Source organism: Symphalangus syndactylus, chromosome 5, assembly GCF_028878055.3.
Source record: "Symphalangus syndactylus isolate Jambi chromosome 5, NHGRI_mSymSyn1-v2.1_pri, whole genome shotgun sequence".
In the NCBI taxonomy this organism is placed as follows: Eukaryota; Metazoa; Chordata; class Mammalia; order Primates; family Hylobatidae; genus Symphalangus; species Symphalangus syndactylus.
Genome location: NC_072427.2, coordinates 127,710,518 through 127,733,192, shown reverse-complemented (window position 1 = coordinate 127,733,192; position 22,675 = coordinate 127,710,518). Strand labels below are relative to the sequence as shown.

At 44.7% G+C, this 22,675-nt stretch overlaps 1 protein-coding gene across 1 annotated transcript in view; it reads left to right on the top strand.

Moving 5' to 3' along the window:
* Positions 1 to 7,661: 7,661 nt before the first annotated feature.
* The window catches only part of SORD (sorbitol dehydrogenase), a 40,669-nt gene continuing 25,655 nt past the window's right edge, over positions 7,662 to 22,675 (top strand). Inside the window, exon 1 of the mRNA XM_055278966.2 lies at positions 7,662 to 8,330. Within this exon, the coding sequence (XP_055134941.2) occupies positions 8,142 to 8,330 (189 nt within the window). The 5' untranslated portion in view covers positions 7,662 to 8,141. The remainder of the gene's footprint in view (positions 8,331 to 22,675) is intronic.

Genomic DNA, 22,675 nt, shown 5'->3' with positions numbered 1-22,675 from the left:
CTTGTGATAGTTTGCTGAGAATGATAGTTTCCAGCTTCATCCATGTCCCTGCAAAGGACAAGGACTCATCCTTTTTTATGGATACATAGTATTCCATGATGTATATGTGCCACATTTTCTTAATCCAGTCTATCATTGATGGACATTTGGGTTGGTCCCAAGTTTTTGCTATTGTGAATTGTGCCACAATAAACATACCTGTGCATGTGTCTTTATAGTAGCATGACTTACAATCCTTTGGGTATATACCCAGTAATGGGATCGCTGGGACAAACGGTATTTCTAGTTCTAGATTCTTGAGGAATCGCCACACTGCCTTCCACAATAGATGAACTAGTTTACACTCCCATCAGCAGTGTGAAACATTCCTATTTCTTCACGTCCTTTCCTGCATCTGTTGTTTCCTGACTTTTTAATGATTGCCATTCTAACTGGCGTGAGATGGTATCTCATTGTGGTTTTGATTTGCATTTCTCTGATGATGAGCATTTTTCCATGTGTCTGTTGGCTACATAAATGTCTTCTTTTGAGAAGTGACTGTTAATATCCTTTGCCCAATTTTTGATGGGGTTGGTTTTTTTTCTTGTAAATTTGTTTAAGTTCTTTGTAGATTCTGGATATTAGTCCTTTGTCAGATGGACAGATTGCAAAAATTTTCTCCCATTCTGTACGTTGCCTGTTCACTCTGATGGTAATTTCTTTTGCTGTGCAGAAGCTCTTTAGTTTCATTATATCTCATTTGTCTATTTTGGCTTTTGTTGCCATTGCTTTTGGTGTTTTAGTCATGAAGCCCTTGCCATGCCTCTGTGATGAATGGTTTTGCCTAGGTTTTCTTCTATAGTTTGTATGGTTTTAGGTCTTACATTTAAGTCTTTAATCCATCTTGAATTAATTTTTCTACAAGTTGTAAGGAAGGGACCCAGGTTTAGCTTTCTACATATGTCTAGTCAGTTTTCCCAGCACCATTAATTAAATAGGGAATCCTTTCCCCACTGCTTTTTTGTTTGTTTGTTTTTTGAGATGGAATCTCACTCTGTCACCCAGGCTAGAGTGCAGTGGCACGATCTTGGCTCACTGCCAGCTCCACCTCCTCACCTCCTGGGTTCACGCCATTCTTCTATCTCAGCCTCCCGAGTAGCGGGACTACAGGCGCCCACCACCATGCCTGGTTAATTTTTTGTATTTTTAGTAGAGATGGTGTTTCACCGTGTTAGCCAGGATGGTCTCAATCTCCTGACCTCATGATCCACCCACCTTGGCATCCCAAAGTGCTGGGATTACAGGCATGAGCCACAGTGCCTGGCCTCCCCATCACTTGTTTCTATCAGGTTTGTGAAAGATCAGATGGTTGTAGATGTGTGGTGTTATTTCAGAGGCCTCTGTTCTGTTCCATTGGTCTATGTATCTGTTTTGGTACCAGTACCATGCTGTTTTGGTTACTGTAGACTTGTAGTATAGTTTGAAGTCAGGTAGCATGATGCCTCCAGCTTTGTTCTTTTTGCTTAGGATTGTCTTGGCAATGCAGGCTTTTTTTTTGGTTCCATATGAACTTTAAAGTAGTTTTTTGCAATTCTGTGAAGAAAGTCATTGGTAGCTTGATGGGGATGGCACTGAATCTATAAACTACCACGGGCAGTGTGGCCATTTTCACGATATTGATTCTTCCTATCCATGAGCATGGAATGTTCTTCCATTTGTTTGTGTCTCCTTTTATTTCATTGAGCAGTGGTTTGTAGTTCTCCTTGAAGAAGTCCTTCACATCCCTTGTGAAGCTGGATTCCTAGGTATTTTATTCTCTTTGTAGCAATTGTGAATGGGAGTTCCCTCATGATTTGGCTCTCTGTTTGTCTGTTATTGGCATTTGCACATTGATTTTGTATCCTGAGACTTTGCTGAAGTTGCTTATCAGCTTAAGGAGATTTTGGGCTGAGACGATGGGGTTTTCTAAATATACAATCAAGTCATCTGCAAACAGGGACAATGTGACTTCCTCTTTTCCTAATTGAATACCCTTTATTTCTTTCTCCTGCCTGATTGCCCTAGCCAGAACTTCCAACACTATGTGGAATAGGAGTGGTGAGAGAGGGCATCCCTGTCTTGTACCACTTTTCAAAGGGAATGCTTCCAGTTTTTGACCATTTAGTATGATATTGGCTGTGGGTTTGTCATAACTAGCTCTTATTATTTTGAGATATGTTCCATCAATACTTAGTTTATTAGAGTTTTTAGCATGAAGGGCTGTTGAATTTTGTTGAAGGCCTTTTCTGTATCTATTGAGATAATCATGTGGTTTTTGTCGTTGGCTCTGTTTATGTGATGGATTACGTTTATTGATTTGCGTATGTTGAACAAGGCTTGCATCCCAGGGATGAAGCCGACTTGATCATGGTGGATAAGCTTTTTGATGTACTGCTGGATTCGGTTTGCCAGTATTTTATTGAAGATTTTTGCATCGATGTTCATCAGGGATATTGGTCTAACATTCCCTTTTTTAGTTGTGTCTCTGCCAGGTTTTGGTATCGGATGATGCTGACCTCATAAAATCAGTTAGGGAGGAGTCCCTCTTTTTCTATTGTTTGGAATAGTTTCAGAAGGAATAGTACCAGTTCCTCTTTCTACCTCTGGTAGAATTTGACTGTGAATCCGCCTTGTCCTGGACTTTTTTTGGTTGATAGTCTATTAATTATTGCCTCAATTTCAGAACCTGTTATTGGTTTATTCAGATATTCAACTTCTTCCTGCTTTAGTCTTGGGAGGGTGTATGTGTTGAGGAATTTATCCATTTCTTCTAGATTTTCTAGTTTATTTCCATAGAAGCAGTTATAGTATTCTCTGATGGTAGTTTGTATTTCTGTGGGATCGGTGGTGATATCCCCTTTATCATTTTTTATTGCATCTATTTGATTCTTCTCTCATTTCTTCTTTGTTAGTCTTGCTATCAGTCTGTGGATTTTTTTGATCTTTTCAAAAAACCAGCTCCTGAATTCATTGATTCTTTTGAAGGGTTTTTTGTCTCTCTATCTCCTTCAGTTGTGCTCTGATCTTAGTTATTTCTTGCCTTTTGTTAGCTTTTAAATTTGTTTGCTCTTGCTTCTCTAGTTCTTTTAATTGTGATGTTAGGGTGTTGATTTTAGATCTTTCCTGCTTTGTCTTCTGGGCATTTAGTGCTATAAATTTCCCTCTACATACTGCTTCAAATGTGTCCCAGAGATTCTGGTACTTTGTGTCTTTGTTCTCATTGGTTTCAAGGAACACCTTTATTTCTGCCTTAATTTCATTATTTACCCAGTAGTCATTCAGGAACAGGTTGTTCGGTTTTCATGTAGTTTTGTGGTTTTGAGTGAGTTTCTTAATCCTGAGTTCTAATTTGATTGCACTGTGGTCTCAGAGGCACTGTTTCTGTTCTTTTACATTTGCGGAGGAGTGCTTTACTTCCAACTATGTGGTCAATTTTGGAATAAGTGCTATGTGGTGCTTAGAAGAATGTATATTCTGTTGATTTGGGGTGGAGAGTTCTGTAGATATCTATTAGGTCTGCTTGGTGCAGAGCTGAGTTCAAGTCCTGGTTATCCTTGTTAACCTTCTGTCTTGTTGATCTGTGACAGTTGGATGTTAAAGTCCCCCATTATCATGGTGTGGGAGTCTAAGTCTCTCTGTAAGTCTCTAAGGACTTCTTTTATGAATCTGGGTGCTCCTGTATTGGGTGCATATATATTTAGGATAGTTAGCTCTTCTTTTTGAATTGATCCTTTTACCATTATGTAATGGCCTTCTCTGTCTCTTGATCTTTGTTGGTTCAAAGTCTGTTTTATCAGAGACTAGGATTGCAACCCCTGCCTTTTTTTTTGCTTTCCATTTGCTTGGTAGATCTTCCCCCATCCCTTTATTTTGAGCCGATGTGCGTCTCTGCAGGTGAGATGGGTCTCCTGAATACAGCACACTGATGGATCTTGAATCTCTACCCAATTTGCCAGTCTGTGTCTTTTAATTGGGGCATTTAGCCCGTTTACATTTAAGGTTAATATAGTAGGCTTCAGAAGGTTGGTAATGACATACTTCTCCCAGCTAAAGAAGGATGTTTGAACCCATCACGCATTGTTATGTGTGAATTTGATCCTGTCATTTTGATGTTAGCTGGTTATTTTGCCTGTTATTTGATGCAGTTTCTTCCTAGCATCGATGGTCTTTAAAATTTGGCATGTTTTTGCAGTGGCTGGTACTGGTTATTGCTTTCCATGTTTAGTGTTTCCTTCACGAGCTCTTGTAAAGCAGGCCTGATGGTGACAAAGCCTCTCAGCATTTGCTTGTCTGTAAAGGATTTTATTTCTCCTTCACTTATGATGCTTAGTTGGCTGGATATGAAATTCTGGGTTGAAAATTCTTTTCTTGAGGAATGTTGAATATTGGCCCCCACTCTCTTCTGGCTTGTAGAGTTTCTGCTGAGAGATCCAGTGTTAGTCTGAGGGGCTTCCCTTTGTGGGTAATCCAACCTTTCTCTCTGGCTGCGCTTAACATTTTTTCCTTCATTTCAACCTTGGTGAATCTGGCAATTGTGTGTCTTGGGGTTGCTCTTCTCGAGGAGTATCTTTGTGGTGTTGTCTGTATTTCCTTAGTTTGAATGTTGGCCTGCCTTGCTAGGTTGTGGAAGTTCTCCTGGATAATATCCTGAAGAGTGTTTTCCAACTTGTTTCCATTCTCCCTGTCACTTTCAGGTACACCAATCAAATGTAGATTTGGTCTTTTCACATAGTCCCATATTTCTTGGAGGCTTTGTTCATTTCTTTTTACTCTTTTTTCTCTAAACTTCTCCTCTCGCTTTATTTCATTAATTTGATCTTCAATCACTGATATCCTTTCTTCCATTTGAACGAATCAGCTGTTGAAGCTTGTGCATGCATCATATAGTTCTTGTGCCATGGTTTTCAGCTCCATCAGGTCATTTAAGGTCTTCTCTACACTATTTATTCTAGTTAGCCATTCATTTAATCTTTTTTTAGCTTCTTTGCGATGGGTTTGAACATCCTCCTTTAGCTGGGAGAAGTGTGTTATTACCAACCTTCTGAAGCCTACTTCTCTCAGCTTGTCAAAGTCATTCTCCGTTCACCTTTGGTCTGTTGCTGATGAGGAGCTGTGATCTTTTGGAGGAGAAGAGGCACTCTGGATTTTAGAATTTTCCGTTTTTCTGCTCTGGTTTCTCCCCGTCTTTGTGGTTTTATCTACCTTTGGCCTTTGATGCTGGTGACCTACAGATGGGGTTTTGGTGTGGATGTCCTTTTTGTTGATGTTGATGCTATTCCTTTCTATTTGTTAGTTTTCCTTCTAAGAGTCAGGTCCCTCAGCTATAGGTCTGTTGGAGTTTGCTGGAGGTCAACTCCAGACCCTGTTTACCTGAGTATTACCAGTGGAGGCAGCAGAACAGCAAATATTGCAGAACAGCAAATATTGCTGCCTGATCCTTCCTCTGGAAGCTTCATCCCAGAGGGGCACCTGCCTGTATGAGGTGTCAGTTGGCCCCTACTGGGAAGTGTCTCCCAGTTAGGCTACATGGGGGCCAGGGACCTACTTGAGGAGGCAGTCTGTCCATTCTTAGATCTCAAACACCATACTGGATGAGCCACTGCTCTCTTCAGAGCTGTGAGACAGGGACGTTTAAGTCTGCAGAAGTTTCTGCTGTCTTTTGTTCAGCTATGCCCTGCCCGCAGAGGTGGGGTCTACAGAGGCAGCAGACCTTGCAGAGCTGCGGTGGGCTCTGCCCAGTTCAACCTTCCTGGCTGCTTTGTTTACCTACTCAAGCCTCAGTAATGGCGGACGCCCCTCCCCTGCCAGGCTGCTGCCTCAGACTGCTGCACTAGCAGTGAGCAAGGCTCTGTGGGCATGGGACCCACTGAGCCAGGCACAGGATTTAATCTCCTGGTGTGCCATTTGCTAAGACCGTTGGAAAAGTGAAGTATTTGGGTGAGAGTGTCCTGATTTTCCAAGTACAGTCTGTCACAGCTTTTCTTGGCTAGGAAAGGGAAATCCCCTGACCCCTTGTGCTTCCCGGGTGAGGCAATGCCCTGCCCTGCTTTGGCTCACCCTCTGTCCAGTGGGCTGCAGCCACTGTCCAACCAGTCCCAATGAGATGAACCAGGTACCTCAGTTGGAAACGCAGAAATCACCGTCATCTGCGTCGATCACGCTGGGAGCTGCAGACCAGAGCTGTTCCTATTCAGCCATCTTGGAACAGAATCTGGATGATTTACTTTTGGCTACCAATTTGGAAGCCTCATGCCAGCAGGCTACTCTAGATCTCTTGAACTTTCTAGGTAATCAAGCGGGCAAGGCATCTAAAGTGAAAGCCCAGCTCTGCCTACAACAAGTCAAATATCTAGGCCTAATCTTAGCCAGAGGAACCAGGGCCCTCAGCAAGGAACAAATACAGCCTATACTGGTACCAGTCCCTCAAGGAGTAGCACCAACCAGATTGATAAACTCACTTATCTGATCTTGTGGCCCTCAGCCAGAAACTGACTCAGTCCAAGAAGACAGCTTAGATCCGCTATGATTTCATCTCTGACCCAAACAATCAGCACTCCTGACTCACTGGCCTTTCCCCACCCATCAAACTATCCTTAAAAACTCTGAGTCCCCGTATGCTCGAATGCTTGGGGAGCCGGATTTGAGCAATAATGAAATTCCAGTCTCCTGCATAGCTGGTTCTGCATGAACTCTTTCTCTATTGCAGTTCCCCTGTCTTGATAAATTAGTTTTGTCTAGGCAGCAGGCAAGGTGAATCCACTGGGCGGTTACATATTGGGGAGGGGGGACTGTAAGGGAATGAAATCCTGAGCATTGTCCTCAAAGGAGGGAGGGGCCTTATAGACTTAGGCGTATCTAGAAGCGCCTCTGTCCTCAGAGAGTAAAACCTCACTGTTTCTCAGAGGGCTGAGAGGCTTGAAGGAAGAGTTTGAGCAGAAACTCTGCTTTGAATAGAAGCAGCAGATCCAGTTGAGAGAAAGAGGTTCACAAATTCCATTTCGTGGCTTTTTTTTTTTTAAGACAGATTTTCACTCTTGTTGCCCAGGCACAATCTCAGCTCACTGCAACCTCTGCTTCCCAGGTTCAAGCTATTCTCCTGTCTCAGCCTCCTGAGTAGCTGAGATTAAGGCGCATGCCACCACGCCCTGCTAATTTTTGTATTTTTAGTAGAGACGAGGTTTCATCATATTGGTCAGGCTGGTCTCGAACTCCTGACCTCAGATGATCCACCTGCCTCGGCTTCCCAAAGTGCTGGGATTACAGGCGTGAGTCACTGCGCCTGGCCTCATGTCTTTTTTATACTTAAGCACCAGGCCCATGTAATGATGCACGAATTCATTCACTCCTACACGTGCCAGGCCCTTTGCTGGGGGCTGGAGACGCAGGGCCCACGTGGACGCTGCGTCATTGTAGCACCTGTCTCGCAAAGTGCACACCGTGCTCCACCCACAGCCTCAGCATTCTCGTTGCTAGGAATATGGACCCTCGGGCGGCACCTCAGACCTAGACCTACTGTATCAGAATCTCGGTGCTGGTCCTGACAATGTGCATTCCCAACAGCTCCTCACATTCCCCACCCCCATTCTTCTGCAGCTAACGTTTGAGAGCGCGGGTCTGGTGCCTACTGCCTCCTCAGGCGGTTTTCAGGGCAGCCGTGTGTGCTTGGATGTGAGGCGGCAAAAACAGCGCGCTGCAGGGCCGGCGCGGTGGCTCACGCCTGTAATCCTAGCACTTTGGGAGGCCGAGGCGGGCGGATCACAAGGTCAGGAGATCGAGACCATCCTGGCTAAAACGGTGAAACCCCGTCTCTACTAAACAAAAATACGTGGTGGCGGGCGCCTGTGGTCCCAGCTACTCCGGAAGCTGAGGCAGGAGAATGGCTTGAACCCGGGAGGCGGAGTTTGCAGTGAGCCGAGATCGCACCACGGCACTCCAGCCTCGGCGACAAACAAACAAACAAAAACAGCGCGCTGCAGATGGAGCCAGCGCCCAGGCTTCTCGCCCCCAGCCCCCTCCCGAAGCCCCGCCCCGCCTCCGCGTCTGGAGGAGGCCGGGAAGCTCCGCTCTTCCACGCTAGCGCCGCCCGGGCTGTCACAAAGGAGGAGGCCTAGTCCCGCCCCTGCATGCGGCGCTTCTCCCAGGCCCCGCCTCCCACCCAGTGCCCTGGACCCTCGGCTGGGCAGCGCCACCAGAGCGACCAAACGTCCCACGCCTTCCAGGCCGCACTCGAGAGCCAAAAGAGCTCCATGGAGGCGGCGGCCAAGCCCAAGAACCTTTCCTTGGTGGTGCACGGACCGGGGGACTTGCGCCTGGTAAGCAGGGAAGGAGGGTGGGAAGAATACCGATCCTGCCTCACTCTCCTCTGAGCCCAGCCGCAGTCCTGGCTTCCCACTTCCAGCCCGGCGCCGGCCCCGCACCTTAAGCGCCCTGGCTGCCCAGATCCCAGCTGGTTCCCCTAGGGGTGTGGGGGCAGCGGGTAGTGGCTGTTGCGAAGGGCAGGGATCTAGTCGTGTGCCTCCCAGAACCTAGCCCCGTGGCTGGCACGTGGCCGGTGCCCAGGACGGTTGCAAACTGTTTGAATGAAGTTTTCTCTCTCCTTTGCCAGCTGCAGATTCATAGTCCAGCCTCTTGTCATTGACCTTTTCAAAGAAAATGCTAAGGCTGTCTGAATTATCAGGGCAGACAGTGCAGAGCAGAGAAAGGGGGGCCAGAGGACACTTAGAAATAGCAGAACTTCTATTTAACTCCCTTGCTTGGGACTGATAAACCTCCCTTGCTGGATTATTATGATCACAAGAGTACTCAGCACTTAGTACGTGCTCAGAAAGTGCCAGCTCCTTCTCCTTTCCTTCCAGTCTAGGCCTCCATCTCCAGAACTCCTGGTGTTCCCCTTGCCTGTGCCAGACTTCTGGACCTTGATAGTTCCCTTGTCTGTAAGGCTCCTTCTCTCCCTAAGTCCCTGTCTGGTTCACTTTCCAGCAGTTTTTCTTTCTAATCCCATGCCTCTGTCCCTTTAGGAGCATTCTGTATGTGTGTCCTCTGCCTTAGACCCTGCCTTTTGCTCCCTGGCTTGTGGCACCAAAGTTTAGGAAGTGGCTGAGTCAGCACCCTAGTCATGCCAAGTCTCCCTTGACAAAGTTCCTCTCAGATGGGCCTGGGATGGCAGTGGGTATGTGGGATGAGTGCCAGCCATCTCTGCTGCTCCCTTGTACCTCCTTTCCCTCAAAGTACATGCGTCAGTAAGTAAACTGCAGTAATTCAGAAGCTTATCCAGATTAGCAGTTCTTGAATATTTAAGAATCAGTGGTGACCCCTCCACAGAATGCAAACAGACTGAGTTTGGCAACAATTTCAGATTGTTCAAGGACTGTCTTTAAGCCACTCTAAGCCCCTCTATAGAACCCTTGTCCCAGCCGACTCTCCATCTCCTCAGTTGAAGAAAGTGCCATACCCAAGGTGATAGGTTTTGTTAGTTAACAGAGCCATGATGAGGACTCAGATGTTCAGACTCCGCATTCTAGTGCTCATTCCACTGTTTCGAGCCTCTACCCAAGGTCCTGAATTAAAGTGAGGCTGTTAGCGTTTATTGTTGCAAATGCCAGATGGTATTATGAGGAAGGGAAAGTGGTCCAGCTCTACACAGCTTGCAGAGTGATTTCCAACTCAGTACTTCATTCTACAAACATTCACTCGTGAAAGGGTGCCTGCCATGTGCCAGGCACTGGGCTGAGGGCCCAGAGAGGAGGACGCAGCCCCTGCTCCCAAGTTTACCGAGGGAGGCAGACAGATAAAGTCAACAATTGTGACAGAGCCCGAGAGCTTTGATGGAGGCCTCAGAGAGAAAAGACCCCACAGGGAGGGGCCCTTGGGCCTCTATCTGCTCACAGCCTGCTTAAAAGTCATGGTGCAGAAACACAGTTAAGTTCTCCTCCATCTTAACTCAAACTCATGGCTTCCACTGCTCAGGCAGACTACCTCTACTATGGTTCTGTAGACAAAGCCTTGAAGATTAGAGCAGCAGCAAACTAACCTTGATCTCATCAGCTTTGCATTAGAACCCACTCTCTGACTGGATTAGGGGCTAGGCTGGGGTGGCTGTAACCTGAAGTATCTAGAAAATATGATGGGCTAGAGAATTTCACCTGTGGTTGTGTGCTGGAATACTAGCTGGGTAAAAGAGTTCAGAGGAGGATTTAGGAAATGACACCTAGGCTCAGTTTGAGAATGGGAAGTGGTAGGGTCATTTACTAGTCAGAGTAGATTAAAATGATGAGATCAGGTTTGAAAAGTTGAGTTTAAAATGTCTCTGGAGGCCAGCTGTGGTGGTTCATGCCTGTAATCCCAGCACTTTGAAAGGCCAAGGTGCACAGATCACTTGAGGTCTGGAGTTTGAGACCAACCTGGCCAACATGGTGAAACTCTGTCTCCACTATAAATACAAAAATTAGCTGGGTGTGGTGCCGCATGCCTGTAATCCCAGCTACTTGGGAGGCTGAGAATCGCTTGAGTCTGGGAGTCAGAGATTGCAATGAACTGAGATCGCACCACTGCACTCCAGCCTGGATGACAGCAAAACTCTGTCTAAAAGAAAAAAAGAAAAAAGAAAAGAAAAGATGTCTCTGGGACAGGACACAAGGTGCCTTTGAGAAATTTCCTTGGGTGCAGGGGTCTGGAGTGCAGGGATCCTATCTAGGGTGGAAATGTAAACTCAGGAGTCCTTTGCTCCTCTACTGAGCAGTACTGCACTGCCCCCCCCACCCAGGAGGCATTTGGAAATGTGTCAGGGAGGCTTGGTTGTCACAATGACTGAGGAGCACTACTGCAGATTTTATTCAGTTCATAGCACTGTCCTGCACAGCAAAGAGTTGTCCGGTCCCAAATAGTGCCCTATGGGGAATTGTGGAAGGATGAGCTTGCCTGGGCTGAGTGAACCATGTAGAGTGGAGAAGGAAAGAAGAGGAGGACATTACCCTGGAGAGAGCCCCAACACTGGAGGGGAAAGGGCAGAAAGCGTTGTCAGCAGAGGAGACCCACTGTGCTGCCTCAGGTGCACCTGCAGCTCAACACAGACCTTCTGGGCCCTCGCCACTCCTTCTCAGGCATGGTCTTCCACCAGCACCTCCACAGGGCCCACTCCCACCCCCAGTGTGGTATCACTGCTCCTCTACCTTTTCCATAAGACAGATAGGCTCAGTGGCTTGGGTTTGGGGTCAGTAGTGAACCAGAGATATCAACTAGGAGGAACAATCCTGGGGAAGCTTTGAGGGGAACCACCCATTTTCCTCTCTGCAAGAGGACCAAAATGAAACCCAGGATTTCCTGGGCTTAATAAATTGTCAGGGGATGCATTTTTGGGGGAAAAAAAGCCTTGGTTGGATATGAACTACAAAAAAGATAAGGGGAAGTGGGGAGAATTTGACTGTTTTCTTCTTTTGATGTAAGACCACCCAGCCACAAATTAAAAACGCTTCCATTTCTGGCTGGCTGGGGAACTGAAGCCCAGCAAACTGTGGCCGGTTTAAGTATACCGGGGGCAGGGTCTGCTAATAAAATGGTTCAGTGCCTCAGGAACTCCTATGAAGGGAATCGTTTGGTGAAACTCTCATTCCTAAAATCTTTTCAAAAAATGTATAAATTTTCAAGGGAAAAGTGTATCATTTAACTTACATCATTATTTGCTTTCCAAAAAGTGTATAAATCATTCCTAAAATCTGAAGCAGGGTTCCGAAGGGTTCTGAAGCAGGAAGCAAAGGCTCAACCCTTCTCAGTGCTGCCTTCCTACTTGAGGTAAGGCCAGGAACCAGCCAGCGTCCAGGGCAATGGTTCTGTGGGGGAATGTGACCTGGTCCACTTTACTTGTCCCTTAACTGGCAGGAAGGAAACCTACCGTACAGCCTCCCTACTGCCTAAGGAGACTGCACCATTCTCTTCTTTCTTGATATATGGCTGCAGGGAACAAAAAATAAACTCCTCGCCTACTAATTAGTTAATGATCACCTTGACCACAGCAAGGAGGAGCATTTATAAATTGGGTGGTAAGTCAGACACACACTAAGTCCAGTGGTTTTCTTTTATAATTAGGAGAACAAAACGAAACAACAATCTGAGACTAAAGGACTTTCGCTTTTCCCCTCATTTTAAATAGAGAAAGTTTGAGAGTTGGAGGGAGGGAAAGGGACTGATGACCAAGTTAATGTATAAAGAAGCAAACAGTGTCAGCTTGCTGGGGTTCTCTCTAAATGGAAATAGTACGAAGTTCCCAAACCAGGCTGGGGAGCCAGAGCGGGGTTTAGTCCCCGTTCTACTGCTGCTAGTTGTATGACTCAACAAATTATTTTCCTCTTCAACTTCCCAGTGAAATGGGGATAATGGTAGTATTCATCTTTGGTTGTATGAGGATTCAGTGGGACCAATCGTGCGTGTGAAAGGCCTAGCACAGCATCCAGCACTCTGTTAATGGTACGTGCTAACTGTGGAGATGAGCAGGAAGCCAGGGCCCCTGAGGATGGACACTTAAACCATTATCGGCTTAAAAAGAGGTGGACGGAGACCAGGGCCTTCAAACACAGAGACAGTTTTCCTAACCAAATTATTATAATGTGGGCCCAGGCAATAATCTTGCTTTCCACTGTATTTACCAGTTTAATTACTGTATGCCCCTTTGATCAGTCTGTAGAAACCCAGAAGCTTTTAATTAGGACATGAATTATGGGTTCATGATGTTAGAATATAAAACAGCCAAATTAGTTTTTCCCCCACAGAAGCTATGTTTGGTGGTGGGGGTGGTGGGCAGCTTGTTTTTATAATGTAGGGTTCGCTTGAATGGTAAGGAAATGAGGGGAATTAATATGTTGACTGCCTACTGCATTCCAGGCATTTGCTGGGTACTTTAATACAGGGCTTTACAAACTGTCCACAATGAAGGACCGATTTTACTTTTTCCAGTCGGCCATGGACTGATATGTTTGCATCAATATATTTGAAAGCTGTGTCATGTCAAAATGCTATAAACGGGCAAGCACGGTGGCTCAGGCCTGTAACCCCAGCACTTTGGGAGGCCAAGGCGGGCAGATCACTTGAGGCCAGGAGTTTGAGAGCAGCCTGGCCAACATGGCAAAATCCTGTCTCTACTAAAAATACAAAAATTAACTGGGTGTGGTGGTGCACGCCTGTAATCCCAGCTACTCAGGAGGCTGAGGCACGAGAATCACTTGAACAGGGAGGCAGAGGTTGCAGTGAGCCAAGATCACACCACTGCACTCCAGCCTGGGTGACAGAACTCAAAACAAAAACAAACAAAAAAATTCTATAAACATTTCTAAATGCTCCTCTCAATTTCTGTACATTGCATTACAAATCAGTTCATCAGTCACCCTCTGAGTGCACTTTATCTTCCCTCTTCCTGAAAGCTGTCTCTTCCAGACTTCAGGCAGGAGCATCTGAACAGGGAGAAATATAGGAACAAACCAGGCTCCACTTCCAGGAAACAACACCGTGGAGGGGATGTAGTCAGATTTTTGTTATGATCAGCTATATGAGGAGACAATAAATTAAAGGAAAAAATAATAATTTCAGAATGATGGGTTAATGTTGTTTAATTATAAAGGGCAGAAAAAAATAATACGTTGGCATCAAGTTTAGACATTACTCGGAGGTCCATGAAGATATTTCTTGAGTTTTTGTCCATTGAGGCAACGTATTATACCTTAGGTCAGAAGAATTGCTTTGACCTAAGCATTTTTAAATACTCTTATTTATTTTTTAAAATAAGATAAATCTATATCTGTAATACAGCACATTCAAAATGTCCCCTCCTTGCCGTCTATACTTTACTGTTAAGATTTTGGGATGAGAAGTGGATTGTATAATGAGAGGGCATGAACATAGGCAGCTCAGATGGTCCTGGGCATCATGGCTGTTTCTCTGAGCCAGCTGCTTCTATGTGATCAGATTAAACGGGCTGATAGTCATGAAGCAGGAGCTGGATTAAACCAGATTACCCTGATAGTGATCAGATGCAGGCTACTTAACCCTTACAAGTCAGAGACACTCAAGAATGAAACGAGAATCTGAAACTCCTCCAGAAAAAGAGAAATTGGGTAGCAGTAAGTAGCCCAAAGAAGCATCTTTCTTGCTTTTATCTTAATTATGTTTTAACAACAAAACAAAACCCAAACTAGACACACCATTTCAAATTCAAAACAAGAAATTAAATCCAGCAAACACTCCCACCTCCACCAAGAGCTCTGGAAAGGCAATGCCTTTGTCTGTGAAAGACCACTAAGCACAAAGGTAGCATTTTCCTCTCAAAGTGATGCAAGCTTTTTCTTGGCCCCTTCGCTGGATCTATGCAGTACTGGGCCTACTGTGCTCAACCCCTTGTGGGAGGGAGCACATGAATGAGCGAGTGCGGGATCCAGCCAGCTGCTCCAGGCACTGACACAGGAGCAAGCTCCTTGAGGGGAATGCGGCAGCACCCGGGTGAGGGTGTCCATGATGCTGAAACCACAGAGGGGCTGTTAAAGTGCTCATTTAGTTCCACCATCTGCAGATGGTGGCATGTTATTAGCAGCTCAGTTGGCCCCTTGCCTCACTGCACAGGGCATGCCACTGGTGAGGGGCAAAGGGCCAGTTTGACAGCCTTTTCTGAGTACCTGCACTTGGTGGGCCCTGAACTCTTGTCCAGTGTCCAAGAAGAATGAGGTCACACAGATGATTGAAGGATGGTGAAGGTGGAGAATTTTACTGAGTGATGAAAATGGCTTTCAGCAGAGAAGAGAACTGGAGAGTGGATGGGAAGCGCAGGTCGTCTTCCCAGAAGTCAGGTTGTCTCCTCCCCGAAGTCAGGCCATCTGCCCCCCTACCAACTGAGTCTGAGATCTTTATAGGCACAGGATAGGAAGTGCGTATTGATGGGTTTGTGAGTATGCAAAAAAGGTTAAAGTGAAGACACCACTCAAAAGTGGGCAAAACAGTGTAGAAAACTACTTAGGAAAGGTTAGGTATATGTAAAATAGGTGAAGGGTGGGGGTCAATCAGAGGAAAGCATCCAAACAGAAAGACAAGTTCTCGATCCAGTCCCAGGATTTAACTTGTAGCTTGGCTTTCAGGCTTTAAACTGTCTTCTACTCGGAGGTGGAATTTCATTGGGTACCCACCCCTATCTCCTAGGCATTTGGCCACTTCCTTTTGCTATCAAAAGTAGGAGAAGCAAGCAATATCACAAACATGATTTTACCATTCTATAAAAGCAGCCCTATTCTAAGGGGAGACCCTGGAATTATGGATGTAGGGGAAATTTCTCTTTAAAACTGCAAGACACATGCACACGTATGTTTACTGCGGCACTATTCACAATAGCAAAGAGTTGGAACCAACCCAAATGTCCAACAACGATAGACTGGATTAAGAAAATGTGGCACATATACACCATGGAATACTATGCAGCCATAAAAAATGATGAGTTCATGTCCTTTGTAGGGACATGGATGAAACTGGAAAACATCATTCTCAGTAAACTATTGCAAGGACAAAAAACCAAACACCGCATGTTCTCACTCATAGGTGGGAATTGAACAATGAGAACTCATGGACACAGGAAGGGGAACATCACACTCCGGGGACTGTTGTGGGGTTGGGGGAGGGGGGAGGGACAGCATTAGGAGATATACCTAATGCTAAATGACGAGTTAATGGGTGCAGGAAATCAACATGGCACATGGATACATATGTAACAAACCTGCACATTGTGCACATGTACCCTAAAACCTAAAGTATAATAAAATAAATAAATAAATAAATAAATATTTAAAAAAAAAAAACAAAAAAAAAACTGCATGACAGAAATTAAGAAGGAGGAGAAATATGTACACGCAGATACAATATTAGCATCTAACTTAGAAGTCTTTTAGTGTGGCTGTTAAAGCTGGCAGTTTTCCCCAAATCAGGTTTACGCTAAGAACATTAATTACCAGGGAAAATATATTCAAATTTTGCAAAGTAATATTCAACTCAGCAATTTTAAAAAACACGGAAATATTCAATTACATAGACCTGAACACAGTGAGCACTTATCAAGATCACGGACAGACTAGAGCATCCAGCAAAGCTCAGAGACTTAGAATTTTTGCTCCATATATAGAACCATTTAATAAGATCATGTATGGTTATGTTCATACACTTTGAATTAGGAGGAAATTTTAATATATTTATCCCTGATGAAAATTAAATAGTCCTTAACTATCCTGTGTGGGTTCAATGCTAGGTGCTGGAGAAGTGCAAATGAGAGAAAGGAGTCACCTCTCCAGCCTGGTTAGGACAGGGGAGACTTCTTGCAGGAGGTGATGCCTGAGCACCAGTCCCAATAACCAACTGCCTGTTGAACAGCTGTGATGTCAGGTTCCAGCTTACTTGTGCTGACTCCGACCAGGAGCCCAGAGGTTTCACAATAACTCAATGGCCAATTAAATGCGAGGCTTTCACATACCAACAATCATGCAAATATATTCAACACACACAGGCAGTGATAGGGGAAGTCAGGGCGGGCATGGTGGTTCCCACCTGTAATCTCAGCACTTTGGGAAGCTGAGGTGGGAGGATCACTTGAGGCCAGGAGTTTGAGACCAGCCTGGGGCAAGACCTCGTCTCTACAAAAAATGTAAAAAGTAGCTGGGTGTGATAGCACACTCCTGTAGTTACAGCTACTCAGCAAGCTGAAGTGGGAGGATCGTTTGAGCCCAGGAGTTCGAGATTGTGCTGAGCTATTAATATGCCAGCCTGGGCTACAGAATGAGAACCCATCTCTTAAAAAAAAAAAAAACGAAAAAAAAAAACAGAGGGAACGAACCATGGCAAGTAGCTCCAGACACCAGCACGCTAACTGATGAACCGATTTGGATTTCCCTTGAAACAACAAAGTAGGAGGAGTGTTGTTGCTGTTCTTCTCCCAGCAGAACTTATGGCAGCCTCTGTTGGTGAGGAGGAGGCCTCAGAGGTCTCACGGGCAGAGCTTCTACAGGCTGTCGGCCATGGTCACTTTCTTTGCTGTCTTTATACTCTGCACAGGAATGTCCACTGTCATATCTTAGCCACCTTTTGGCTTCACTTTCTTATTTTATTTTATAAAATTAATTTTGGAGACAGGGTTTTACCATGTTGCCCAGGCTGGTCTGGAACTTCTGAGTTTAAGCAATCCACCTGCCTCGGCCTCCCAAAGTGCTGGGATTACAGGTGTGAGCCATCCCGCCTGGCCTTGGCTTCACTTTCTTGTCAAGTTTTGGGGTTGCCTGGCCACAACAGGTGTTGTCATCTCAGTCCCACATACATATGCTTATCACTTTGAGCAGTCAGCAGTTTCACTGTGAGCTGAGTCACTTATTGTGACTGCATTTTGTTGGTGAAAACAACCCAGATGTTATTCAAGTAATGAACATTCTTTAAATGTGGGATATAGATATACAATGGAATATTATTCAGCCCTGAAAAAAAGTTTTGTCACATGCTTTGTTAAAAATAAACCTTGAGAATATTATGTTAATAAAAACAAGCCAGTGACAAAGTGACAGATAGTGTGTGATTCCACTTATATGAAATAACTAGCCAAACTCACAAAAAGTAGAATGGTGTTTGTTAAGGGCTGCTGAGGGGGTAAAATGGGCAGTTGCTACTTAACAGGTATTCAGTTTCAGGTTTACAAGACATAAAATTCTAGAGTTCTGTTGTATAACAATGTGAATATAGACAACCATATTGAATTATACACCTAAAATGATTTAAGATGATAAATTTTGTTATGTATTTTACTGCAATATATTTTTATAAAACAATAACAAGAAGAAAAAAAGACTCCATTTTGAGGCATTTAGAATCACAAAACATTATTGTATATCAATAGCCCCACCTGGATGTCCCAAGACACCTCAGTCCCAGCATGTCCAAACCTAAGTGTCTGGTAATTCTTGTAGGAATTTGGGAGTCATCCCAGATGCCTCACTTCCCACGTCCTGCGGGATCTGAAAGAAGGAGAGGGATTAGGCAATGGGAAAGGGTGAGTGTGGTGTAGTTGGAGGTAAGATGGGGGCGTGGTGGCCACCACGTGAGGGGTTCAGGAGTCTCCAGGGTCACTGGCGACTTGATACAGATTTGCATTTCAGCAAGATTGTTATCAGCAGAACAAAGTTGAATGGAGCCAGGAGAGCTTGGGCTGGAGACCAGCTCATTGGACCTTGGGAGGACATTCTACCTCCTACTTTGACCTCAAGTTTGCCAGGACCAACGCGGCAAGAACAAAGCCTCTCATGACAAAATAGCCAATTGGGAAACCTTTGAATTTTCCTCCCACCCTCAAAACACCCTTCAGGCACTCAAGGGAAAGGGAAAATGGAAGGGGAAAGGAAGAAAAACAGGGTCTCTTGGGCTCTGCAGGTGTGCAGGGCAGCCCTCCACAGGCCCACAGGAGGCTTGGCAGCAGGGAGCAGGTGACTCTGTGCATCTGGGATGAGACCAGCACCTTCCCCATACTCTGCTAGCCGTCCCCCACCCTAAGACAGTGGGAGCACATTGTACTCTTTCCACAACTGGCAGAGTCAAGCCTAAAAACTGCTAGAATCCCTTCACTTTCTTCCAAATTCCAGCCTTGTAAAGAGTGGTCAGATTTTCTTAGTGTTGATATGAAAACCATGATACTCGGTATCCTGGAGTAGGGGAAGGACTGGCTCCAGGAACCCTTTGTGGATGCCAAAATCCAAGGATTCTCAAGTCCCTTGTTTGTAATAAAATGGTGTAGTATTTGCATATAACCTACATGCATCCTCCCATCTACTTTAAATCCCCCTAGATTACCTCTAATACCTAACACAATGTAAATGCTCTGTAAATAATTGTTATACAATATTTTTCATTTGCTTTATTTTTATTGTTATATTGCTATTTTTTATTTTTTGAATATTTTTATTCTGAGGTTTGATTGAATCCAAGATGCAGAACATAACTTTTCCACAGAACAATTTAAAATACTTGTCAAAAGATAAAATTACTGCAATTTAATTTAAAAGATTTTCTTTGGCTTTATTTGCAATTCTAGAATTGGGCAACACTTCATTCCATAAAATAGCATGTGTTCCAGTGAGGTAAACAGAGGAGGTTGGTTTTACAAACAGAAAAGAGCTAAAGAAAGCAGAAACACAAGAAAAAGCAGATTGGTCATTTCAGTTATTTTCCTTGTAAGGTGGGAACAGCGAAATAGAACAACAGAAAAATAACTGATTGGTTAAGGTCAGGTTTCTTCAGGTCGTTATTTTTTATTTTTTGGTAAGGATTAAAGTAGAGGGAATTTTATTATCATGCTGACTGAAACTGGCCTGTTTGGGATATTTGGCTATTATCTCTCCTGATTTCTCTGAAGGTCATATAACAACTTAGTTTTGCTTTGATGATGTGGAACTTTAGTATGAGGGGCTCCATTTTGGGTTTTTAATTCTGTTCTCTTGGGGCCCAGTGCAGGAGCAAAACAGTGGCCTCCTGTAATTTCTATTTAACATGCTGTACTCTTGTCAAAAGGACAAGATTGTCCAGGGTTGTTTCAACCATAGTGTGAGCTAATTATGGAAAAAGAACTTTGATTTTACTTCTTTTGTAATAAGAGTGAATGTATTTACTGAGTCGGCATTCCCTTTCATGATTATCGTTATATGAAGGAGGAAATGGGGGCACACAGGGGTTACATAACTACCCTGAGGTCACGCAGCTGGTGGGGGAAGCCTGGGTTGGGTGTAGACAGGCAGTTCCAGAGTCTGAGTTCACTGTGCCACTCAGGTTGGCTGGAGGAGGGAAAAGGCATCTTCCTTCCATTTCTCCTTGTGTTGAGGCCGTTGCTACAACCCAAGCAAGACATGTTGAGGGAATCAACGCAGTTATGCAGGTGGAAGTAGAGGAAAAGGGGCCAATGACGACATAGCTAGGAAATATCTATTTAGGCTAATGTAAAAAATGGATTTAGGAAAAGCAAGATAACATTTAGTATGTGAGAGGTACCTGAGATGATTCCATGTCCCCACAGAGAGCACTTCCTGAAGTATTTCCATGAGTTACTTCAGGAGTGGGCTGGTGGGGCAGTGGGAGGAGCTGAAGGGGATAGAAGGGAGAGTATATATGTGATTCAGATATGTATTTTTGACTTGAAGTGAAATATGCTGGAAAACTCACACAACTATGGTAAAGAAGAATTACTCAATTCCTTTTAACCCTCTTGTATAGTCACTCATTAAAAGATAAGAAATTCGGCCAGGCACGGTGGCTCACGCCTGTAATCCCAGCACTTTGGGAGGCAGAGGCAGGCAGATCACTTGAGGCCAGGAGTTCGAGATCAGCCTGGCCAACATGGTGAAACCCCATCTCTACCAAAAATAAAAAAAATTAGCCATGCAGCGTGGCATGCACCTGTAATCCCAGCTACTCAGGAGGCTGAGGTGGGAGGATGGGAGGATCACTTGAGTTCAGGAGGTCGAGGCTGCAGTGAGCCGAGATCGTGCCACTGCACTCTAGCCTGAGTGCGGTGACATCTGACATCAGGGACGGCTGATGAGTTACAAAAATAAATAAATAAGAAATTCGTTTAGGAAACCTTGAATATGATTGAGATGACAAAACCCTTGGGAATGAGAAAAAAAGGAGCTGTGGAGATAAAAGTGAAAGTTCGGGATCTCAGAGAAGCTAAGAAACTTTGGTAGATCAGAAATAGGATAAATAGAAGAGTATCTGAGACAGAAAAAGAGATTAAGCAAACAGAGGATTGTGGCCAACCTCATGGCAAGGAAACATGAAAAGCAAGGTTTTGAGAAACCATGCTGTAATAACTTTCTAAAACACTATAGTCTCCACAGTGTGCTTAGGGCAATATTTACAAACCTACGGGCTGATGTTAAGATGGTTTTGTGCTCAGGTAGCATGTCTCCTACAGAGACAGGAGGCAGGAGACAAGCCTGAGTTGTAAGGGTAATTAAAATCAGCAAGAAAAAGAATGGAAAAAGAAAGTTGATGTGCAGGGAGAGGAATTTATTTTAACTTCTCCATCAAGTGTGTTCCGCTATAGGCACAGCACAGGGTGTTGGCACAGCACCCTCTAGTGTCTGGGAGAGTCACTGCACCTTTGCTGTGTGGTAGGAGCACAATTGTTCAGCTCTGTTAACTTGAACAAGTATTTACAGTAGTGTTCTCTCTAGTGACCCAGGGCCTACTTGGTGTGCCTGACTGTTGTTCTAAGCTTTAGTCTTACCACCTCTCCACCTCCAAATGGGGCTTTCAGGCCTGGCCTGGCTGGAGGCAAGGCTATGAATTGTATGCTGTGGAACTGTCTTTCAGTGTCTGTGAATTTGCCTACTAGTGCCTTTAGCAGGGAAGGTGGGGTGCTCTCCCATGTTTGAAATAAAGGCCTTAGTCTTTAGTTTCAATTTAACCTGCAGTTTAACATTTCACGCAGTATAATGCAGCCATAAAAAAGAATGAGATCATGTCTTTTTCAGGGACATGGATGAAGCTGGAAACCATCATTCTCAGCAAACTAACACAAGAACAGAAAAGCAAACACCACATGTTCTCACTCATCAGTGGGAGTTGAACAGTGAGAACACATGGACACAGGGAGGGGACCATCACACACCGGGGCCTGTCAGGGGGTGGGGGGCAAGGGGAGGGAGGGCATTAGGAGAAATACCTAATGCATGTGGGGCTTCAAAACTAGATGACGGGTTGATAGGTGCAGCAAACCAGCGTGGCACATGTATACTTATGTAACAAACCTCAGGTTCTGCACATGTATCCCAGAACTTGAAGTAAAAACAAAAAAAAAAAATCCACGTGGTATAACAGAAGCATCACTTTACACAGCGGTCCCTGATGTCTGATGTGGGACCAGCAACAACTTTGAGGAAGGTTTTGGTGACAATCAGCTATCATGAGGTGGCTATTTCTAGACTGATTCCCTCCCTCCCTCCCTCCCATTCTCCCTTCCTTCCTTCCTTCCTTCCTTCCTTCCTTCCTTCCTTCCTTCCTTCCGATGTAGCCAGTCTAAATTATTAAGAGATAAAAAACTCCCTTAAGCCCTTTTTCCCCATAAGGCTGCTTTGGATGCAGCTCCACCATTTACTACCTTAGTGTTACCATGGGCGGGTTCCTCAGTCTCATCATATGAAAAGGGGACAATAGTAGGATGTACCATGTGGGGTTTCTGCGAGTATTAAATGAGGTAATGCCTATAAAGCACACAGTACCTGACACGAAGAAGCCATTGAGCAATGTCAGCTAGGCAGCAATAGCATTAAAGCTTTGAGCTTTGTTTCACTGGAGAAGAGGTTCAAATCAGCACTGAGCCTCTTCAACAGAAAGGGCTGGTAACTTGAGATGAGTGAAAACCTCTGACCTTCCTTGGAAACACTAGTTTGGATAGTGGTTATTTAACAAATAGAAACACTTGAGTTTGGGGCCAAGCAGTGTACCTGATGCTAAAGAGATGGAAGGCGTGGTCTTTGGCTTCAAGGTGTTTATTATCTTGTTAGGAAAAATAAAAAGCCACTGATCACTAAGCACAGTGACAGTACCGAGCAGCATTTGTCTAGTGCCCTTTGGTGTTGTTTAGTGTGGTGGGGCTGCCTATACAAGCAGC